This window comes from Symphalangus syndactylus, chromosome 3 (assembly GCF_028878055.3).
Source record: "Symphalangus syndactylus isolate Jambi chromosome 3, NHGRI_mSymSyn1-v2.1_pri, whole genome shotgun sequence".
Lineage (NCBI taxonomy): Eukaryota > Metazoa > Chordata > Mammalia > Primates > Hylobatidae > Symphalangus > Symphalangus syndactylus.
The window spans coordinates 46,460,123-46,483,334 of NC_072425.2; the positions used below are offsets into that span (position 1 = coordinate 46,460,123).

General features: G+C 46.7%; 1 protein-coding gene across 2 annotated transcripts in view; it reads left to right on the forward strand.

Moving 5' to 3' along the window:
• The window catches only part of GABBR2 (gamma-aminobutyric acid type B receptor subunit 2), a 415,572-nt gene that overhangs the window by 298,928 nt on the left and 93,432 nt on the right, over positions 1-23,212 (forward strand). For both annotated transcript variants that reach the window (XM_055271718.1, XM_055271719.2), the window contains 4 exons: positions 1,360-1,420; positions 13,210-13,290; positions 18,118-18,268; positions 21,380-21,512. In XM_055271718.1, the coding sequence (XP_055127693.1) occupies positions 1,360-1,420; positions 13,210-13,290; positions 18,118-18,268; positions 21,380-21,512 (426 nt within the window). The remainder of the gene's footprint in view (positions 1-1,359; positions 1,421-13,209; positions 13,291-18,117; positions 18,269-21,379; positions 21,513-23,212) is intronic.

A 23,212-nucleotide genomic window follows, 5' to 3' on the forward strand; every position in this document is an offset into this window, starting at 1 on the left:
GTTGAAGTGTTTTCACACTCCAGGGAGTTGCTTACCATCACCTGAATATAGAATTCGGTGGGCGTTAGTTTCAAACTGATACTACTCACAGCTGTCTTCAGGGTTTCAAAAAGGTGTCCAAGTGGCCTTGGAAGGTGTTTCTCGTTCTGGGATCAGGCTGAGTGATCCGCCTTTATTCTGGAAGCTGCAGGGCTTCAGTCTTTAGGTTTCTGCCTAAGGAAAAATGCTTCCTGGGGTTTTCTCCCAAGACTTCAGTGGAACCCAGAGTATTGTCTGTGCTGTTGCCTGATGACACAAAAGCATAACAGTGAGAGAAAAGCAGGATACCTTTAAAACCATTTCTTTTCCTAATTTCACAATAATGAAAAGACAGGAAGAAACTTATTTCTCGATCAAGAGCAACATGCTACAGTGAAGTAGCATGGACATTAAAATTAAACCTGCATTTGAATCCCAGCAGCCTCACTTAAAATGACCTTGTGTGAAGTCCATAACCTCTCTCAGTTTCAGTTTCTTGATCTGCAAAATGGGGGTCATCCCCTTATCACTTACATTTGGCATAAAGATTCAGTGATATAGTGTGTGTCAATTTCCTCGTATGGTTGCAGAATTTTAGGCGGGCCATAAATCGGAAAGAAGAGATGACATTCCATCTCTAAATTCCTGGTTTATTTAGCCAAGCATTTGGAAGCCAGCAGGGCAGATGCAGAAGATGACGCTATGTTTAGCCCCCAAGGTCCCTAATGAGGGGCACTCAGCTGCCTGTGACACTAGTCAGGTCTTGCTGGCTCAAGAAACTTAGTTTTTTGCTGCACCATAGCTCAGTTATAATTGGGACTGACGTCACCATTTAGGAAAAACTTAGAAAAACATTCTCTGTTCCTAATAAGAAATACCAACAGACCTCTAGCATCCTTCTGGTCCTGAAGTCAAGCAGACTCAGCAATACCCCATATCTTTATGGGTGGGGCACAGGGAGCGGAGTCAGGGCCGGGCCCAAAGGGCCTCACCTTTGCCGTCGTCTTTCCAGCACCCCAGAAGACTTCGTCCCCATTATAGCACGGACATGTGGGTGTTTAATTAATAGTCATGGTGATCATGATGATGCTTATCCTGGCTTCAATTCACATGTGTTAGTTCCATTATTGATTTTGTGCTCCTCAAATTAACCAGATAAAGTCACAACCAATTTAAAAACAATTAGTTTGATTTTCATCTGTGGTCCAGCGGGAATCTGTTTTTCCTCCAGTATTAATAATCGCATTGTACAGTTAATGAATTGCTGTGAGATCAGTGGCATTTGGGCTAATGTGGCATTTCTCTTTTATTCTTGTTTGATTTGTTTTGTTTTGTTTTTAGGGTCAAGTTGTGTTCCGGAACGGGGAGAGAATGGGGACCATTAAATTTACTCAATTTCAAGGTAGGCATTTTGATGCTTATTCTTTCTAGCTGATAAAGTTTAGATTCGGGGATGTTGTTTTATGCAATATAATACATCAAAAGGAATGCAAGTGTGATGTTCCAGATAAAAGAAAGCAGAGCCCATTGAAAACACTTCTGTGAAAACAGTAGTTTCAACCTATTTGGAATATTTTTTCTCAGCCGCATCATGGTCAGCCCTCCATCTCCATGGGTTCCACGTCTGTTGATTCAGCCAGTTGAAGACTGAAACTATTCAGGAAAAAAATGGATGATTCCGTCTGTACCAGACACGTACAGACTTTTTTTTCTTGTCGTTATTCCCTAAACAATAGAGTATAACAACTATTTACATTGTATTAGGCATTGTAAGAAATCTAGAGATGATTTAAAGTATATGGGAGGATGTGTGTATAGGCAAGTACTACCCCATTTTATATCAGGGACTTGGTCATCGGGGGATTTTGGAATCCTCAAGGGATCCTGGAACCAATCCCCCATGGATCCCTAGGGATAACTGTACTTCCCTGGCCTATTCTGTCTTTCCGCATGACTCTAAAAGGCTTATGAGATTATGAGTGGTGGGGATTAAGTTAGTATTCTGAGGATCTTTGCGTTGTTGTGGGGTTTTGGGTGTTTTTTGTAGAGAAAGGGTCGCAGTATGTTGCCCTGGCTGGAGTGCAGTGGCAATCCGCAGATGCGTTCATAGCATACTGCAGCCTCGAAGTCCTGGGCCCAAGCAGTCCTCCCACCTTAGCCTCCTAAGTAGCCGGGACTACAGACGTGCAACAGTGCACCCAGCTGTTTTTGGTTTTGATTTTAGAAATGTTCAGACTCTAAAGCAGAGAGAACAGCATCATGAATCCCCATTTGCCCAATACGCAGTTTTAATCATTATCGACATTTTACCAATGTTCTTTCATTTTGACTCACCCCATCCCCCCTTTTTTTTGCTGTAGTGTTTTAAAGCAGCTCCTAGACATGATCTCATCTCATTCTATAAATACTGCAGTATGCATTTCTTATGGATAGGGACGTTTTATAATATAATCACAGTAATATTATCACACCTAAAACATTAAACAATTCCTAATATCTTTTAATTTCCCAGTCTGTGTGGATCCTCTGATCATCTCAAAGATGTCTTCACAGATGATTTATTGGAAAATCCACACAAATTCCACCCATTGCATCTGCTTGAAGTATCTCTTTAGTCTCCTTTCATCTGTTATAACCCCCCGCTTTTTACAGAACATTTATTTTTTGAAGAAACCGGGTCATGTGTTGAACTTTCTGTTGCTGTCAGAAGGGCCTCAGAAACCATCCAGACCAATTTCTTTGTGTGATGAGGAAGAAACGGAGGTGCAGACAGGGGCCATGTGAGGAGCATCCTTGAGGAACAGGGCTGGGCGTTCCTTGAGGCAGACCAGTGCAGCCATTAGCGGGGTGATTAGCCAAAACGACCAGATGAACCTCTCATCAATACAGTGTTCCTGAGCAGCCGAGTGTTTCTGGAAAACCCAGAAACAAGAGTGGTGCTTGCTGTGCCCACTCACTTTGAGCAGATCCCAGCGCCATCCAGGGGAAAGCAAGAAATTAAAGTGAGTTATTCAGATTCATTCAGACAAATCCCACCAGGATTCAGATCAATCAGGAAAGGTGTTCTTCAGCGCTATCGCTCTGTAATGCAATCTTGTAGACTTACCCATTCGTCTTTCTGTGGCAGGTAATTGAAACGCATGTCAGCTCTCTGGTGTGCACAAAAGATGTAATTTTAGGCAAACGTAATTATTTTTCCATTTGTTAAGTTTTACTTCTTCATTGGTTGAACAAAGTAAGCATCTTGGCAAAGATACTTACTTTTTTTTTTGAGTGATTGCAACTCAATTCTCTTGTCTCATTTCCAGTTCTCAAAATTATATCATTCTAAGAGAGTATTTTGTAAAATAAGGATTGGCTGATCACAGCTACCAGTGCATGCCAATTGTATTGCCTTTTTTTTTTCATATGTTAGGTTTAAACACCAGCTTCAGTCACTATTTAGGCATATCTGGATTTATAAGGAAGGCAGTACAGCAAACAGCAGTTCAGAGCTTGCGCTTTGTGGGTCGACCCACCCGAGAGCCAGTCACTTACTCACTGTAGAATTTCAGACAAGTGACTTCGCCTGAGCCCTGATTGTCCTCATCTGTAAAATAGGAGTATAATCCTAATTACCTTCATGGAATATGGGAAAAACTAAATGAGAAAGTATGTGTATATTTAACTATACATACAACATATTTATATATATATATGTATTTTTTTTTCTCACCAAGTAAGTAGCAATTATGATTAGCACCTTGTCAACATTATGACACCTTTCTGGGGCAAATTCAGGTTTCCCTGAAGTGCTGAAACCCCCTGGCTGCTTTTTTGTCTGCCATTTTACCCTAATAGCGGCTCCCTACACTTAATGATGTATAGGAAGTGATACAGGGCAGGGCCTCAGCGATGATCTCATTCCAGAATTCATGGTATAAATGGGGAAACTGAGGTCCAGGCATGAGTAGTGTCTCCCAGGGACACACAGCTGGCTAGTAGCAGAGCTGGGACTGGACCTCAGCTTGCTCTTCTGCACATTCCCACGGACACCCAGGCACAAGTGTGCTCCCCTCACCCTCTCTGCATTTGTGTCCAGCTTTTCTTAAGGGTCACAGCTGGGCCTTCAATAAAGGCCAGATGCTCCTGTTTACATGATTTTTTTTTTTTTTTGAGATGGAGTCTCACTCTGTCACCCAGGCTGGAGTGCAGTGGCACAATCTCGGCTCACTGCAACCTCTGCCTCCTGGGTTCGAGTGATTCTTCTGCCTCAGCCTCCCGAGTAGCTGGGACTACAGGCTCGTGCCACCATGCCCAGCTAATTTTTGTATTTTTAGTAGAGACAGGGTTTCACCATATTGGCCAGGCTGGTCTCGAACTCCTGACCTCACAATCTGCCCACCTCGGCCTCCCAAAGTGCTGAGATTACAGGTGTGAGCCACACTGCACCCGGCCTACATGTTTTTTTAAACAGACATTGATCCTCTTGCTCCAATAGAGGGACGTTGTGTTATTTTGGGACTGAAATGAGCCACCAGAATGCAAGGGGCATGTGCGTATCAACACAACAGTTGATTTTCCAAATGTAAAGGGTTTCAGAGGTGCCTTATCTACCAGGATGGATTATTGAATAGGCCGTCCAAGCTGTGCGATGAGCCGTCCAGGGAGTTAACGCCTCCAGGAGCAGCCCTGTGTCAGTGATGGATGAGGAGGGAAGGATAAATACCCCAGCATCCTTTCCGCTTGAGTGAGGCAACTCCCAGGTGTGTTTGGCTCTTTTCCCAGAGCTCCCACAGTGGGACTGAGCCTCGGTTGCCCACAAAGAAACCTGCTCACTCATGCACCTTGTCCTGGCCCCCTTGCCTGCCTCACTTCCCCACACCACTAACAGTGCGTCCTAGGATCACCTTCTAAATAAACTGCATGCCTTCTTCCCCTTGTCTCAGGCAGGTGCTATTCTTAGGGAGCCACCCTTGGCCGTAGGTAAGGCAGGTATTAGCATCCTGTTGGGCACACACCTCAGGCCTGAACCCCTTTCATCTCCAGGTTCCATGCTCCTCCCTGATGCCATGGCTGATTTTCATGACACCTCGTGTAGATGAGGATGAATACTAGAGAACTGGCTTTTTTCCCCTTAAGAGAAAAAAAGTATCCATGTTACTGCCGAAGTCTAAACATGGCTCCGAATTTGCAGCAGGGAAGGAAGTTGAGTGAAGCCGTGATTAGAGCCTTGTTTATGCCGTTCTTAGAGAAAACTCAGCATCTGCCGCTCCAACTCACCGACCCTGCCTTCATTAGGCCTATTTGTAAGAATCTCGGGGAATGATAATGTGCTTGAATTTCACACTGCTTCTATGCAGCATAAAGGGCTCAGGCTTTGGAGTTTTATATTTTGGCACCTGATTTGAAGGGAAGGGGTCTTCCTTCACTCTAACGACATAATTGTCATTCAGAACGTACCTAGTGAAAGGGAGGCTTGTCCTTCCCATTTGCAGACATTAATTACCGTTTGGTCTTCAGGGTAACAGATACGGTTGTATTCAGTGCGCATTTCCTGAGCATCTGCCAGGCGCTTTACCGAGTCCTCTGGAGAAAACCAAGTTGAATAAGATACAGTCCCTGATCCTCCAGGGCTTCATAATCTCTCTGGCCGAATGCCAGTGCCTATGAAAGCAGGAAGATTATTTCCCAGAACCTACTAGAATACTTTCAGGGCTAGTTTGGCCCTACTTTGAGACTCTTGAGGCTGATTTTTAATAACCTTTTCCTCTGTCAAGGCCTGCAACTGTAGCTCGCTTCAGCAAGTCATGGGTCTGGAAAGGCCATTTCGTCAGACTGTCACGCAACTTGATATAATTAAAGAGTGGAGTCATAGTCCATAATCCTGCAGGATACACCAGCAGGGTTGTGGACAAGCAGGAACCAGAGGACACACGGGAATGTGGACTCTTTTCCAGCTTGACCCTAGCCTTGACATCTCCCAGCCCTCATGTTCCAGAATTTGCCTTTCAGGGAGCCTAAGAAAGGTGGCCCAAAAGACAGCATATTTTACAGATATTGGGCTTCATTGAGCCATCGACTCTCCATGTTGAAGGGAGCCCTGATTCTCCTATACAACATTCCCACTGCTTGAATGCCTCCAGTGATGGGGAACTCATTCCCTCTCATGTGGAAAGTATATAGGCTTGAAGCAGACATGCCTGATCATTGGCAGACAGGCAAAGCAGCTTAGTCTCTTTGAGCCTTCATTTCAGTTAAAAATAAGTAAATAAATAAAAGGTGATCATTTTCCTTGCCTTGACAGTGACTGAGAACCTGATGATGTGAGGCTGTGATGTTCCTGTCTCGGTGACTGGCACAGAGAAGGGTCATAACAACTGTTGGCTTCCTTCTCCTCTCTTGGGCACTCAACAGTGACCCCAGATTTACACTCTTCCCCCCAGGAATTTCTTGAGAAAAGTGCAGTCATGCTTCTTTAGGACACAATTCGCACACCTCATTTCATGGGCAGTCATTGTCATTGGTCCATGAAAGTCCCTCTTGTGTGTCCATTTATCCCCCTTATTTCCCTCATTTATTCCCATATCCCACTCCTACCTCCCCCAAGGAAAGGCAAACACCCCATATTGTGTTTGTATGTGTGCTTGCAAGATGCGTGTTGCTATGTACATCAGTGCCACTGGCTTAGGTATCTTTTCTGTTCTGTTTTGTTTTTTCCACTCAACTCTTTGTTTCTAAAGACATCTCCATGGTCCTGGGTGTGCCTCTAAGCATGGCTCCTCCCTGCTCCCTGCAGGAGCCATGGTGGGGTGCATCCATCCCTTCACCCATCCAGGCCCCTGGGACGGACACTCAGGTCACTTTCAACCCTCCACCCTCACAAATAATAAATGTCCTTATACATGTCCCCTTATGGACCCAACTGGGAATTTCCTTAGGACAGGTTTCCAAGAGCAGAATTGCTGAGTCAGAATCTGTGTGCACATTGAACATGCCCAAAACCTTCCAGGTTGCTCTGCAGAATGGCCATGCCCATATCCACACCCACTGGCAGAGGATTCCTGTGTCCCTACCTACCACCCAGATTTGGGATTTCCTGGATCCCTCATTTTTTGACAGTCTAAAAGTATAAAGTAATATCATATTGTGACTTTAAGTATCATTTTTCTGATTCCTAATGAGTTTGGATATTTCTTTCTGTGCTTATTAGTCATTTGTTAATTGTCTGTTCTGATCCTTTTACCTTTTTTTTAAAAAAAAAAAAAAAAAAAGACAGGGTCTCCCTCTGTTGCCTGGGGTGGAGTACAGTGGCACAATCATAGCTCATTGCAGCCTTGAACTCCCAGATATAAGCCATCCTCCTTCCTCAGCCTTCCAAGTAGCTGGAACTACAGGCATGCACCACCATGCCTGGCTACGTTTTTTGTTTTTGTTTTTGTTTTTGTTTTTCAATGGAGGTGGGAGTCTCGCTATGTTGCCCAAGCAGGTCTCAAACTCGTGGCCTGAAGCGATCCTCCCACTGTCTCAGCCTCCCAAAGTGCTGGGATTACAGGTGTGAGCCACCGCACCCAGCCCTTTGACCATTTTTATTTTGAAGTTACTGTCTTTTTCTTGTTGGTCTGCAGAAGTTCCTTATATAAGCTAGATATCAATCCGTTATTGGCTTTAGGCTTTGCAAGTATCTTCTCCCATTCTGTCACTTGTCTATAAACTAACTTCAAGTCCTGGTTGAGCAGAAGTTCTTAATTTTGATGTAGATAAACCCTTTTGGTTTTTGTCCTAAGGTTTGTGCTTTTGAGGTTTCTCAACAGTTATTTCCTGTCACTCCTAGGAAGCGACCCCCTACCTGCCAGGTGCTGGTCGGCACTGGTTGGGTATGGGGGTTGGTGGGGCTGAGTGGCGTAAGATGTAATCCTTGCCCTCAGGGAGCCCACAGCCCACCCAGTGCAATGAGGAGCAGACACAGACAACACCAAGGTGCGATGAGTGATAAGGGATGGCACAGGCAGCTGTGGGCATTCAGAGGAGGGCACTCAGGTCTACTTGGCAGGATCTAGGAAGGACATCTGAGAGCAGTGGCATCCAAGATGAATTCTTTTTTTTTTTTTTTTTTTTTTTTTTTGAGATGGAGTCTTGCTCTGTCACCCAGGCTGTAGTGCGGTGGCACAATCTCAGCCCACTGCAACGTCTATCCCAGGTTCAAGCAATTCTCCTGCCTCAGCCCCCCAAGTAGCCAAGATTACAGGCACATGCCACCACGCCTGGCTAATTATAGTATTTTTAGTAGAGATGGGGTTTCACCATGTTGGCCAGGCTGGTCTTGAACTCCTGACCTCATGATCTGCCCACCTCAGCCTCCCAAAGTCCTGGGATTACAGGCATGAGCCACTACACCCGGCCCCAAGATGAATTCTGAAGGACCTGAGGGAGGTTGCCAAAAAGAAGAGAAAAAGTGCTCCCAGGGCAGACAGCCTATTGTATATGACCTGGGTCCCCTCAGGTACTTAGCTCTTGTCCTTGGGCCAGTTTGCCTAGATGGATGGACACATCTACCCCTGGCAGTTATTATACCCCAGGGTATTTGGCCAGTGTCCACCTATCCTGTTAAAAATCTCAAAACAAAGGTCAGTTAACTAAACTTATGAAAAATGTGGCAATAGCATATTGTTTGTGACAGTAGAGCACAAAATCTGTCTCTGTTCTATGCTGCTGAGAGGTAATGCTGGGAGAGGGAGAGGAAGCAGATTGGGATGGGGTGGAAGTGAAAAATCACTTCCTGAGAAATGGCCGTTCATCCTGGGGAAGAGCAGAGTTGAGGCCCATGGTTGCCAGGTTCCAAGTCTGAAGGACGGTCAGGAGCAGGAGCCGAAGTGACCTGGGGCCCCAGCACAGAGCCAGGACCCATGAGGGGAAGTCGCACAGAGCAGGTTTTAGCTTGGAATGAGGAGGACCTTTCCAAGCAATTGCAGAATCATTGAACAGGAGTTGGGGGCCACAGAGATCTCCCATGCAGCCCCCTCACTTAGCAAGACCCACGTGGGGGATGGGACTTCCCCAGGGCTACTCACAGAGTGACCGCAAAGCCAGCACCAGCTCTGAGGCTCCTGTCTCCTAGCTCAGAGCTCTTTTCTATGCCTGAGTTTGGAAGGGGGGGTCCTAGAATTGAGTACATTTATAGAATCTTTTATTTTTGTTGAGCCAAGATCATCTTTTGTTTCATACCCCAGAGTTATACGTTGTGTCTCAGTGTGCGTGTTTTCAACAACAATCAAATTCTAAAGGACACATTCTGGCTCCCCCAATTTGGAGCCAGAACCAAGTGAGAAGACAAGTCTACCCCTGGCAGTTATTACACCCACCCCAAATAAGTCTGGATACAGACTGGATATATCCAGATATAGACCGGTTGACCTTGTTTGCAAGTGGAGTTAACAACAAGCCCAAGAGTTAAAAGCTGAGAGAGCTGTGTGCCTGTCATGGTTACCACCTGGCTGGACTGTGGGTGAATGCAAGAATACAGGGGACACAGTCTTTCCATCTGCAGACCCAGGAGGCACCCTGAGCAGAGTGCAGGGGATGAGACCTTATACTGCCTGGGACAACAGAAGCAAGGCTGGCCAGCAGGAATCAGAAGCCCTGGACACACACAGGACATGGCTTCTACATGAAGAGTTGTCATGCACAGAGCCCTGAGTCCACAGCAACTAGGACACTGGGAGGGGAGGAACAGTACTCAGGGAAGGCTTCCTGGAAGAGGTGGGTAGGGTTTGGACAGGTTAACTTGTTAAAGGGAGGGAAAGCCACCTCCCAAGTGGAGGAACCATGGTGAGGAACAGATGGCAGGAAGAAAATATGAAGAGAGTTTGGGAACCTCACATAGAGCCCACAGTTACTTTCATCATGAATAAAATAACCATAATTTATTGGACACTTACTGTGATTTAGGTTCCAAGCTAGGAACTTGGCATATATTCTCGTCTTTAACCCTCTTATCAATTCTAAAGTTCCGAGTTTACAGATACAGTCATGCAAGATCTGAAATTGTGATTAAAAAAAAAAAATCTCTATATCTCTGGCCCCTAGGCCAGAGCCTGGCATATAATGGGTGTCCAGTAATGTTTGTTGAGTGAATGAATGAAATGATAAAACTAGAGGATTTAGTATCAACATCTCTCCAGCATCCAGGATGTCCAAGGCTACCTGGCTTGAGGACATGGGAATGACTTTAACTTCCCACCACCTGCAGTGCTGCTTTTAAGAGATGCTTTATCATGAAATACTGTGAGCTGAGCCTGGCACGCAGTAGGCACTCAACAAATGCGGGCTGAATGATTGGCAGCCCTGCTCAGTATGGGGGTAAAAGTATGCTGAATTCAGAACTAGGAGACCCGTGTTCAGTTGCCCACTGGGTCGCTGCTGAGCACGTGCCTCTGAGTGGGTACTTAACCTATTTGAGGCTCCTCCTGCCTCTTTAGACCAGGATGAATTATGCCCAATTCATGGTTTGCCATGAGCATTAAATGCAGGAACTTGTGAAGTGCCTGTGAGTCTCCAACATTGCCCCCAGGGAGAGATTATGGTGATTACGGTCGGTGGGAAGCTGAGTATTATTTCAGTGCCATGGGACGGTGCATACAGCAGGGCATGTGAGTCAGAGGGGCGGGCTGTGTGGCCGGGGTGCGGTGGGGTGCCAGCCACACCATTCCCCACTCTTGATGATTGATTCTGATCAACCTGCATATTTCATGCACTGCCTCCCTGCCTCAAATAAATAAATCAGGGCCTCCTCTGAGCAGCAAGACCTGATTGGGGCATCTGCAGGGCTCAGGACTTCAAAAGGCCAGAGCAGGGATGCTGGAGCCCCCAGCAGATTCTGCTAATGTGACATTTAGGGGCCGGGTGACCCAGGTAAGCGACAGCCGCTTGCACAGTGTGATGCCCCCTAAATGGTGAGGACCCTTGTGGGGAGAAGGAAGTGACTTTTACAGCCCCTGTTTCCACCACCCACGGTCAGAGGAACACAGGCAGAAGTGTGGCCCAGGGGATTCCCTGTTCTGTTTTCTGAATGTTTCTGAGGGCCAGCAGTGCACCTGCATTTCTGCAAAGAAATTCCCTTAGAGCTAGAGCCCCAGGAGGCACTTCCTCAGGATGCGCTTTGGAATTCCTATATAAACTTTAGGCATTTTGCTGGCCAGGGTCTGCAGCTCTGGAAGGGACCCGCCTGCACTTCATAGAGGCCTTCATCTGGGGATGGGTGGACGATCCTCCTCTTTGCGCTTCTCACATTCAGGAGGCACAGGTGGTCCATGAAGTGGGCACTCGGCACAAACTGTCACCTCTCAGGAATCCCATCGAGGCACCCCCATGTCAGGGAAGAGCATGGGCTATGGAAAATGTCCAGGGTTTGAGTCTGGGCTCTATTCTTATTACCACTGGGGCCCTAGGCAAAGCCACAAGCTGTCTGAGCCTCCGTCTCCTTGTCTTTAAGGTGAGACCACCTACTCCACCCACTGTTTTAGCTAGGCAAGAAAATGTACATAAAATAGCACTGATCCAGCACACTATAGAGGCTCGGTCAGTACCCCCAGCCCTTCCTACCTGCTCCCCACCGTTCTCAAGCCTGCTCTTCCCTGGGGGCCCTATCTCTGCCCTCAAACTCACTGCCCCTTGCTCCATCCTTCTAACCACAACCTTTCCCTAAATCTGCTTCATCCATGGTCACTGGTATCCTCCCAGATGCCAGATCCTCAGACCCTGCTCAAGGGTCTTCTCCTAGCCTCTCTGTGGCATGTGACACTACAGCCAGCTCCATGGTGAAGGTATGCCTTTCCTTGGCTTCTAAGATGCCCACTCCCTCCCAGCACCCTGCTCCTGCATCCTGGCCACCCCTTCCCAGTCTCTGCTCTGCCCACCCCAGGGGTCAGGGCTCCTCCAGAGTCTGCACTTCGTCCTCTGCTCTTTTTACTTGGCTCACTTTCCCTGGGGGTCTCATTCCTGCCTCCAACTCCAATTCCCAGCTTCCATGCCAATGACTCCAGCTTGCCCTCTAGCCACACCTCTCCCCTCAGCTCTAGACTCAAGAGCATCTCTGCCTTGATGTTCCACAGGCATCCCAGGATCAGCACATCCAAGATGGAACTCATTATTCTTCCCCTTGTATTTGAACCCCTCCTGGGTTCCCCACTCAGGGATGGGAACTGAAACTCCTCATCCCCACCAGAACTTTGGATGACCTTGGTCCCCCTCTTCTTCATCTCCCATTTGATCACTCAGTTGTCCTGATTTTACCTGGAAAAAAGAAACCTTGCTAAAATCTGATCCCCGTCTCCATTTCTTCTGCCACCACTCTGGGCCAGTCCTCATCATCTGTATCCTTGACGATGACCAAAACAGTGAACTAAACACACCAAGAACTGTAAGAAGGATGAGAGTAAATTTGAATGCACCGCTTGGGTTTGAAAACACATTGAACAAGTGCAAGGAGCCAAGGGCTGTGGGAGACTATGCTTAGTATGACACAGCAGAGCAATGTGGCTTCTGAAAGATGCTAATTCAACCTGAGGATGCATATAATAGCAATGTGAACTCCAGAATGAGGGAGGGGATGGTGGCCTCTACTTGCTGCTGACCAAATCATGCCAAAAGTGCACTGGTCAGTCCTTGGGTCTACACTCTACAGAAAGACTGACTTTGCGTAATGTGTCCAAAGGAGGGGCTGGGGTGGGGGAGCAGGGAGATTGAAGTGCTGTTCTGTAAAGATGAGTTGGGAGGTGGTATCAGCAGACTGACCTGTCTTTGTCTTCAAGTATCTGGGCCTATCCTAGGGAACATGGAGCAAAAGTGGTCTGTGTGGTTCTAGAGGGCAGAGCCAGTTGAGCAGGGGGAATGTTACAGGGAAACATTTCAGCTCAGTGACCAGGAAGAACTTGGTACCAGACAGAGTACAGTTGTAGGGAGCCTGGGCTCCCCATCTTTGAGGTGTGAAGCAAAGGATGGACAACCAGTTGATAGACAGAGACAATACAAGAGACTGTTCCAGCCTAGATCAGGTTAGAAGTTTTGTGATTCTAACCAGAAGAGGCATTGGAGAAAGGGAAGCCTGCAAGAATATATTCAGGGCCTGTGAGGGGAGCAAGAGCCTGGAATAGGAGCACCTAGACACAAACCCAGATCCCAGTCTAACTGGCCACTGTCTTTTGCTCCCCACAGACAGCAGGGAGGTGAAGGTGGGAGAGTACAACGCTGTGGCTGACACACTGGAGATCATCAATGACACCATCAGGTTCCAAGGTAAGGCAGGTGGGCTTCTCAGAGGAAGGGGCCTGCCCAGTTGCTCCCAAGCCTGGACATTGCCTAAGGGTTAGGGACAAGCTCAGCATCCTTGGCTTCATGGGGTCAAGGGAACATCCTCAACACATACACTCAATCATTGAGCACAGGGCTCCAATCACTTGTACAGGCTCCAGCACCTGGCATGGGTCACTAGAGTTTGTATGAAGTGCACACTGAGGTGTTTAAACCATTGGATGGCCAGGAGTAATTCTTTTTAAATGTAGCCCTGCTAAATTTAGGTCAATCTTCTCCTCTGGCAAAGGGTTTGACTGAGTTGGCAATAAGCCCTGTCTATCTGCTGCTTTTCCTAGAAGATTATTTCTTCTCCTCTGCTAGAGAACTCCTCTTCAGCTTCTATACCCAGCTCAAATGACACCTCTTCTGTGCAGTCTTCCTTAATTGCCATCCAACTGAGCTAATGACTCCCTTCTCTTTGCTTCCAGTCTTTTTTCTCTGCCTCTCTTATGGCCACTGTCACTTTACATTGATATTACTAGGTGATTTAGCTATGAGCCCCTGACTGGATCCTATTTAACTTTAAATTCCTGGCACCAGCCAAGGTCTGATGCGTGTTGGAGACTTGGTGGTATTTAATGACAAAATGAATTGATCAAGTGGATGGATGGATGGATGGATGGATGGATGGATGGATGGATGGTTGGGTGGATGAGTGGGTGTGTGGATGGATGGGTGGATGGATGGGTGGATGGATGTATGGATGGATGGATGGATGGATGGTTGTTTGGGTGGATGCATGGATGGGTGTGTGAATGGGTGGATGGATGGATAGATGGATAGGTGGGTGGGTGGGTGGGTGGATGGGTGGGTGGGTGAGTGGATAGATGGACAGGTAGATGGGTGGACAGATGGATGGCTGGGTAGATGGATGGATGAATTGATCAAGTGGATGGATGGATGGGTAGTGGATAGATAGATGTATAGGAGGGTGAGTGGATGAGTAGACAGATGGACAGTGGATGGACGGATGGACAAGCAGACAGTCTAGTCACTGAATAGCAATAGAGAGAGCTGCCACATCCATATTGTTACTTTGATTCCACTGGGTCAGCAGAAATTGGGACAGCTGGCTTTCTGTGCCAGGAGCTTTTAAGTTCCTTCTTGAAAGCAAGGGCACTAGAGAAGGCTCTTCTGCAGGCCCTTTGATTAGACTCTGTCATGTTCCTATATTTCCACTGGACCTGAGGGATTCAGCCTTGAGAACATTGCAAAGCAAAACTCCAGTCAGCCTCTGAGAACCAGAGTGGTCTCCACACTCAGGTGAGCCTCCCTATCCCAACTGAGGGAGCTGTCACCGGACATATCGTCACGTATTACCTCAAGGGTGACACCCCAAATTCACACAGCCTGTTGTTGTAACCACCAGAGCCCTGATCCCCAAGATCGGCATGTCTGCTATCGGACTGGGGAGATCAGGGTTTACTGAATGAGGACTCAGGGTTTACAAATTGAAGAAAAGATTCAAGCGCCAAACAAATAAAAGACACAAAACACAACTTACAGGAAAAACACGAATTTGGTGGGGCAGGGACCAGTAGCCAGGACAGTGGCTAAACAACAGTCAGAGGGTACCAGGTCTTCATTGGTGATGCCCAGGCCCTGCCTTTCAGCCCCGGGCTGTGCCCCCAGGTTGAGAGAACACAGGAAGCAGCTGTGCCAGGCCTACTTCCTGCTTCTCAGACCTTCCCCACTACCCAGACCATGAATAATCAGCCTCTGAACACAGAGCCCAGGAAGGTCAGGGCAGAGCCCAGGTCTTCTATCCACACCTGGCCTGGGTTCTGCTCTCAGCCCCGCTCACTCGGACCCCTACACTAGCCCCCAGTGAGGCTTCTCACTGCTATGCTAGCCTTCCCTCCTCAAGTCCATTCTGCCCTCAGCAGCCAAAGTGCCCTTGCTGTCATGCCAGGCTTAAGATGCCACCTCTGCTCAGAGCCCGCACGTCCCCACTGCTCAGAGCGAGGGGACCTCACTCTGAGCTGTGGCCCCAAGGCCTCCATGAAGGGACCCCTCCTCCCTTCTCTGTCTCCCCTCTCAGATCGCCCCAACTAAACTGCTGACAGTTCCTCAACTGTCCTGCAACACCACTGGGCCTTGGCTCATGCTGCGCCTTCTGCCCAGGGTGCCCTTTCCTTCTCATCTTCTGGCCAATAGCCAACTACTCTACTCATCCTTCGAGACTCAGCTCCTTCATCGCCTCCTTTCTGTAGCATTTCCTGACCCCGTCAGGCAGGACTGCACTCTGCTTGCGCTCAGGCCTCCTGTCTGATGTTATCACATCACCTGGACCCCAGCATCACTGGCAGCAGTTTGTGTAGTAGTTAGATGATAAGCTTCAGGGTTAGGCAGATCTGAGTTCAAATCCTGCCACTTACTAGCTGTAAGAGCCACTTAACACCTAGAAAACCATTGCCCCCTCTGTCAAATGGGAATAATCTTAACTACCCATGAGGCTGTTGGGTGGATCAAGTGGGAAAATCTCTATATCTTGCTTAGCCTGTCATAGGCATTCAATAAATAGGATTGCTTATTAGTGCTTTTTTCTTTTTTCCTATGGCTAGTGTGTAAGTTCCCTGAAGGCAGGGACAGTGTATTTTTCATCTTTGTATCATTGGTGCTCAGTCCCAGGCCTGACAGATGGGAGTTGATTATTAATTGTGACTAATCATCATTAATGATGAATGAATGAGTGAATGGCAGTGAATGGATGAATAATGGATGAATGGACCAGATAAAAAGCAAGAAAGAAAACTCAGGACTTCTGCTGTTACTAATACTCATGATAAACCAAGCATTTAGTTTCCACAAAGTCTTAATTAAGATACCCCTTATGGAGCCATCATTTTGCAGGAAGAGAAGAAGGAGTAAGAAGGAGACAACTTTCTGTTGTCTATTGTCAATTTTCTGGAGTTGTTTCTACACAATAGGCCCCAAACCCAGTAGTGATCATATCACCTGTGAACCAAACCTCAGTCTTCTTTCTCAGTGCCCATAGAGGGGCTTGTTTCCAGCCAGGAACTCACAGACGCCCCAGGACTGTTCTTGCATTTGGTAGCCAGAAGGCACCTGAGCCAGGTGTTTGGGGAAGGATGATGGACAGAGGGGGAAGAAGCTTCCAGATGGTGAGCTTTCACTTCTGGAAGCAAGAAATGATGTTACCTCCATCTCCTTGTGTCTGCTTTAGCCCAGACTTTTGGCCCTTGATGCCACTTTTCTTATAAATGTTACTTTACTTAGAATTGCTTAAGGCTTCACATTAACCACATTAACAGCAGGTTCCTCGCTGTTTTCAAACCTGGCAACTTCCCTAAATTTCTTAGATGGTTCAAACTCTTTTAATCCACTGAATGTTTCTCGCTTGCTCTCTATTTTTTTTTTTTTTTTTTTTTTTTTTTTTTGTGAGATGGAGTCTTGCTCTGTCACCCAGGCTGGAGTGCAGTGGCATAATCTTGGCTCACTGCAGCCTCCATCTCCTGGGTTCAAGCGATTTTCCTGCCTCAGCCTCCCGAGTAGCTGGGACTACAGGTGTGCACCAGACACCAAGCTATTTTTGTATTTTTGGTAGAGACGGGGTTTCTCCATGTTGGCCAGGCTGGTCTCGAACTCCTGACCTCAAGTGATCCACCAGCCTTGGCCTCCCAAAGTGCTGGGATTACAGGCATGAGCCACCGCGCTCAGCCAAAGCCACTGAATATTTCTAAACACAATTGAACTTGCTAGCAGTGTTTTAAACCCAGATGTTCAGAGGAGTTCTCACTCCCTGCTGCCACATCTGCCCCTTTCCTGCTTGTCTCCTGGGAAGAGAGGCATAATTAGGACCCTGGTGGGGCTCCCAGATTCCCAGGCTTGGCTACTCTGTAACATCTGGCTGATTCCACATACCCCTACTGGAGAGAAAAGCCCTGAAGTTTCACAATTCCACAGCAGAAACCTGACCTAAAATAGCAGCTAAGAAAGAGGGATTCGCAGGAAGCCGGGGGAGTCCCTGAATCCCTCATCCCAAACCAGTGTATGCCTGCTAAAACTAAAACAGGACTGAAAGATGGATTTGCTCTGAAACCCTCAGGGTTCCCCCGAGTTCCTTGTGCTCTTAAAGAATGAGCAGCGCACCTCTGCAGTCACATAGAGAAATGGAATCCCACAGTTCCAGGCCGGTTCTGGCACAGCAGGGAGAGGAAGGTAGCTTCTGCCTCCCACAGTTACTCAGAGTCTTATGGAAACAGAAAGCCAGATAGAGCTTTTAAAACACAATGACATTGAAGCTGAAATTCTGCAGCCGAAACACATATGTGTCGCCATGGAACCAACAGGCAAGGTGTCCATCCTGTTGAGGAGGGATCATTTATTGTGTATGTGCAGGAGCAGAGATCTTGAGGCCAAAGCCAAGTTCTTCATCCCCGAAGGCACCCAGTGGTACCCACTCACATCACCCAGCCCTGTGCTTCCAGGCCGTTGTTGCCTTGGGGGATAAATGGTGATGGTTTTTCAATAGTGTAATTACACCAAATCAAATTCTAGTCTTCTAATGGCTATTAAATGCATCACAAATCCTTTATTGATTCTATTTAGAGAAAGAAATAAGTCCTGGCTCAGGCTCCCTGTTGGGCAGACTGGCCAACCGCCGGATCTGGCTCACCCAGTAGATAGATGTGCCTTGTGTAGAGTTTGTGCACAGGGCCTGGCTGGATATCAGGGACACTAAGGCAAAGGTGTTCTCGGGGAATGACTTGCACCGGGTCCCACTGATGTCTTCTCTTGATCCTCTAGGATCCGAACCACCAAAAGACAAGACCATCATCCTGGAGCAGCTGCGGAAGATCTCCCTACCTCTCTACAGCATCCTCTCTGCCCTCACCATCCTCGGGATGATCATGGCCAGTGCTTTTCTCTTCTTCAACATCAAGAACCGGAATCAGAAGTAAGCCACCCTGGTCCTCCTCTGTGATATCACTTTCTGAATTGACAAGCCTATGGACACAGTATAGGAGTGCCACATGACAGATTCCCCAGGGACACAGAAGTCTGCAGGGCAGTTTCCCAAAGTGTTACTCAGTTGCTAGGATGTTGTAGGTGTTACATGCATGTGAGTACGCATGTGTGTGCGCATGCACACAAACACACACACACACACACACACACACACACACACACACACACAGAGGCCGGGCTGCTGGCTGCACAGGAGTTTAGTCAAATAAGTTTGAGGAAGTTAAATAAAATCGAAGAGTCCAAGTCCATGGACCTTCTCAGAGCTTTAGATATACTCCTGTACTTTGTGGAGGTCCAGAAGGAGAGATATAGAAGACAGAATTCCCCAAACTTCTTTGCCCCTATCCCCTAGCATCGCTGGGAATCACCACTGAAGGGGGTCACAAAGTCCAGTGAATGGACTCCCATTGGTACAGTTCATTATGGCCAGGAAGCCCTCCCTTCCATCATCCCGAATGACCCTCCAGATAACTCCTCATTTCACAGAGAAGAGCCCTGAAGTTCAGCGACGGAGTGCTGCTGTCCACTCGTGGCAGACTGTCTTCTTGGTTTCTTGTCTTAATTTCTTTTCCCCACCACATGCCGTTAATTCTCCAGAGGAGGGAGGCTGACTGAGTTATTCTGGTCAGTCATGGGTAGAACAGGCCGCCACTCCAGGCGGTGGTTTTTACCAAGTGCATTTTGCTTCTTTGGTGTCCATAGCAAATCCCTGAACCCAGCCCCAAGCCTTTTTGTGGAATGAGCAGGGGTGCAGAGCATGGACCGTCATGGGGAAAGCCACAGTGACCACCTATATGGTGCCATGGCTCTGCTGTGGTGCCCAGAAGCCACATTGCATGAACTCGTGGGCTGTCAGGAACAAGTCTGATTCTGAAGAAAACAGTTTTTTTGGTTTTTGAGATTTTTTAATTTCTGCCTGCTTGCAAAGAAGGAATTTGGAGGCTCTAAACTTTTGTATGTGTGCTTGGTTTTTTAATTAATCTATTTATTATTATTTATTTATTTATTTTTAAGAGAGTCTCACTATGCTGCCTAGGCTTTTCTCAAACTCTTGGCCTCAAGCGATCCTCCTGCCTCAGCCTCCCAAGTTGCTGGAATTAGAGGCATGAGCCGCTGTGTCCAGGGTTATTTTGTTGTTGTTTGGCTTTTTTGGATAGCAATTGGTTAGGTCAAACCTATTTCCTGAAAAACAGAAAAGAGTTTTCTTCTCCTGTTATTTTATTTTACTTACAACAAATAGCACATATACTGCCACGAAAAAAAAGTGAGGCAACTTTTATCCACTCCATACAAACCTTAAATGCTGAACATACCTCTTAGCACTTGGCACAGGCCTGGGCACATAATCAGCTCTCAAAGTTAGATTGACAGCCCAGATGCCTCGAGAAGTCCCATCAGGACAGCAAGTTGCCCCATCATAAGACTAAATTCATTGAATTCCTTAACTACCCCCTCTTGGCCTCCTGGGGGAAAGTTACCATTACTCTTTCCAAGAGGCCGGCATCCAGGTGAGGTGTTTTGTTTTGTTTTGTTTTGTTTTGTTTTGTTTTGTTTTGTTTTGTTTTGTTTTGTTTTTTAACAGGCTTGGCTATTGAAAAATCTGCAGAAAGATAGAAAATAAATATTGCTATGGTTCCCAATCCCTCCCCCTACTTCTCTCTTCCTAAATCCATCCTATAAGGCCCACCTCCTCTGGGAAGCCTGCCCCAACCCCCAGGCTCTCCCCTCCCCTGACTGCTGTAGTAATAAGAATGGAGGCACCTAAGTAGTTCACTGTTTACAAAAGGACCTCCAGGGACCCAAGGTCATCTCAGCTTCACATGTGTCCAAGGCAACAGGATCAGTTATCTCAGGTACAGGTGAGGAAATTGAGCCAGGCTAAGTGACTTGTCAAGGTGTCACTTTTACGGAGTGGCGGAGTCTAAGCCCTGGACCCCGTGCTCCCAACTTGAAAGCCGGGGTGCAGTTCACAGAGGAAGAGCAGCAGGCTTCTTATTTCCCTCTCTCTTTGACGTTTTGCATGTTTAAAATGTGGAGGGTTAACAGAACTGCAGAATGCAAAGGAAAATGTTGGGGAACAATTGGCCATAATTACAGTCTGCAAAAGAGCCCCTCAACCACAGGGCGCCTAAAACCTGAAGCCCTTCTGAACTGATTGTGCTGGGGGAGCCAGGCACCTACCAGCTCACTAATGACCCTGGCTTGCTGGGCAGCTGGGGGCCACCACGGGGTTCCGGGAGGAAATAACAGAGAAGGATGCAGAGTCTGGAAGTATAAAGAATGCTCCGTGCTCCCCACTGCAGCCTAGTGAAGACATGGGTAGTAGGTGGGATGGGGACTCTGGTGTCTCCCTCTGTCACCCCAGTGACTGGGAGAGGTATTCCTGCCCACGTATGTGGCTGTCTTTGTGCACAGAACAGTGTGAGCTTTCCTAAGCAGCCCTCGAGACTCACAGTTAGGCCTCCTTGACACGGTCTGCTCAAGGCTGGGGAGTGTGGTATGGGACTTCCTCCTCACTGTGGGGAACGTGGCTGAAGTTACATGTCACATTCTCTAGATTTGACATGAGTTCTCAGCTCCAGAAAAAAAAAAAAAAAAACACCTGTTGACTTAATGCTTTTGTTTAAACTGAAAATTAATGGATGAAGAAGCTGATGTGACAAGCTGTCCCTAGGGAAGTAATAGGTGAACTTGACAAAGGAGGCAGGGAAATCAACAATTAGAAATATATAGTTGTCTGAGGTCTTTTAGTGAAGGACAAACAGTAGGTGGGGAGGGGGGTAGAGGAAACCAGAGCTTTTCATTATTTCTCTGTAAGGGGAAGGTTCCAGAGTGAGCACCTGGGTGCTGGGGAAATCTGACTAGAAATGTGGGCCTTCCTGCTGATGTGTCCCCTGAGGCCCCATGGCTTATTTCTCTTTCTCTCTCTCCCCTCTAGCCTAAGCAACAATATATATCTAGCAGGCGTTAAGAAAATACCTGTTGAAGGAATAACTAAATTAACAGTTCTGTTAAATCTATTGTCTCTTTCTCTTGTCAGGCTGATAAAGATGTCAAGTCCATACATGAACAACCTTATCATCCTTGGAGGGATGCTCTCCTATGCTTCCATATTTCTCTTTGGCCTTGATGGATCCTTTGTCTCTGAAAAGACCTTTGAAACACTTTGCACCGTAAGTCATTCTGCATAAGCCAGTGGTATATGATAGAAAGTTTCCTTGGTGACCTCAGTCATCGAAAACACAGATGCAAACCCAGAAATACATGAAAATACATGAACAGGCAGGGAACAACCCACTTAGTAGTTCTTGAACTCGGCAGGGAAGAACGGTGTTACTGTCAGGCCAGCACTGGGTATAAATACCACCTATAAAGTTAAGATAATGGACTTCCAGCCCGGGCAACATGGTGAAACCCTGTCTCTACGAAAAATACAAAAAAATTAGCCGGGCATGCTGGCGTACACCTGTAGTCCCATCTTCTCAGGAGGCTGAGGAGGTAGGATTGCTTGAGCCCAAAGATCAAGGTTACAGTGAGTTGTGACTGCGTCACTGTGCCCCAGCCTGGGAAACAGAGAAAGACCCTGTCTCAAAAAAAAGATAATGGACTTACCAGGCCACTGTTAGAAGAGAGCCCACTGAGAAATGACAGAGTAACATAGAAAAGGAGGGAAAAAAGTTATCATCCTGAAAAGCATCAGCACCAAGGGTCAGAGTCAGGGTCAGGATAGTTTAAGAAGGAACAGATCCTCCCATCTACCTCAAAAACCATCAAAGAATATGATGATAGATCTTTGTATGTCTGACTTTGAGTTATATGGTAAAAGCTATCATTGTTATTTTCTATTTAAGTGGTGTTTTCTTAAATGGTTTTTTCCTTATTGTTCCCCTAAGGAGCATTTTTAGACATTTCTTCCTAATGATTCCTCTTATGAAAGTTTAATACCAGAAATATAATGTATATCTGTTTGTGTACTTTATATATATATCTATGGTTTATACGTAAAAAAGAGTAATGTTTCTTCACATTCAAGAACCAACAGTTGCCCCCAAGGGGGCTGTAGCATCCCTATTGAGATATATATATATTTAATGAAGTCCAAAGCAGTGTAACTAATTTACTATACTTTAGAAAGATTATTTTAAAAGTTAATTAACATGTTAAAAAGTTTAATGCCTAAAGAAATGCCTTTTATTTTTTTTTTGTTGTTTTTTGGGTTTTTTTGGAGACGGAGTTTCACTCTTGTTGCCCAGGCTGGAGTGCAATGGTGCGATCTCGGCTCACTGCAACCTCCGCCTCCTGGGTTCAAGCGATTCTCCTGCCTCAGCCTCCCGAGTAGCTGGGATTACAGGTGCCTGCCACCAGGCCCAGCTAATTTTATATTTTTAGTAGAGATGGGGTTTCTCTATGTTGGTCAGGCTGGTCTTGAACTCCCGACCTCAGGTGATCTGCCCGCCTCGGCCTCCCTAGTTATTTTTTTAAAGGGGGTTATGTATTAGCAATCACTTAGTAGTTGTATGGAACTAACTCTCAGTTGAAAATACCATAAACTTACTTTTTAAGAATAAAGTAATCAGTTGGGATGTATTTCTGGACCTTGACTATGATCTGTCCAAATGGGGTTAGCCAGCTGGGTCTCTTTAGAGTCCCACATGCAGTAATTCATCCAGTCCCCTGCCTGGAAGACCAGAGCTAGAGGGGATGGTCAAAAGATAGGTGCTGAGTGGATTCATCCAAAAGCCACTCCTTTGTTGGTGCTGTTTTCTTTCAAGATGTTGAGAGCACTGTGGGCCCTTTTTTGCAAAGCAGCCTTTTTTAGACTGCATTTGTTGCTTGCTCACAAGGCTCAGTGTTGCCCACTGCTGGATGATGA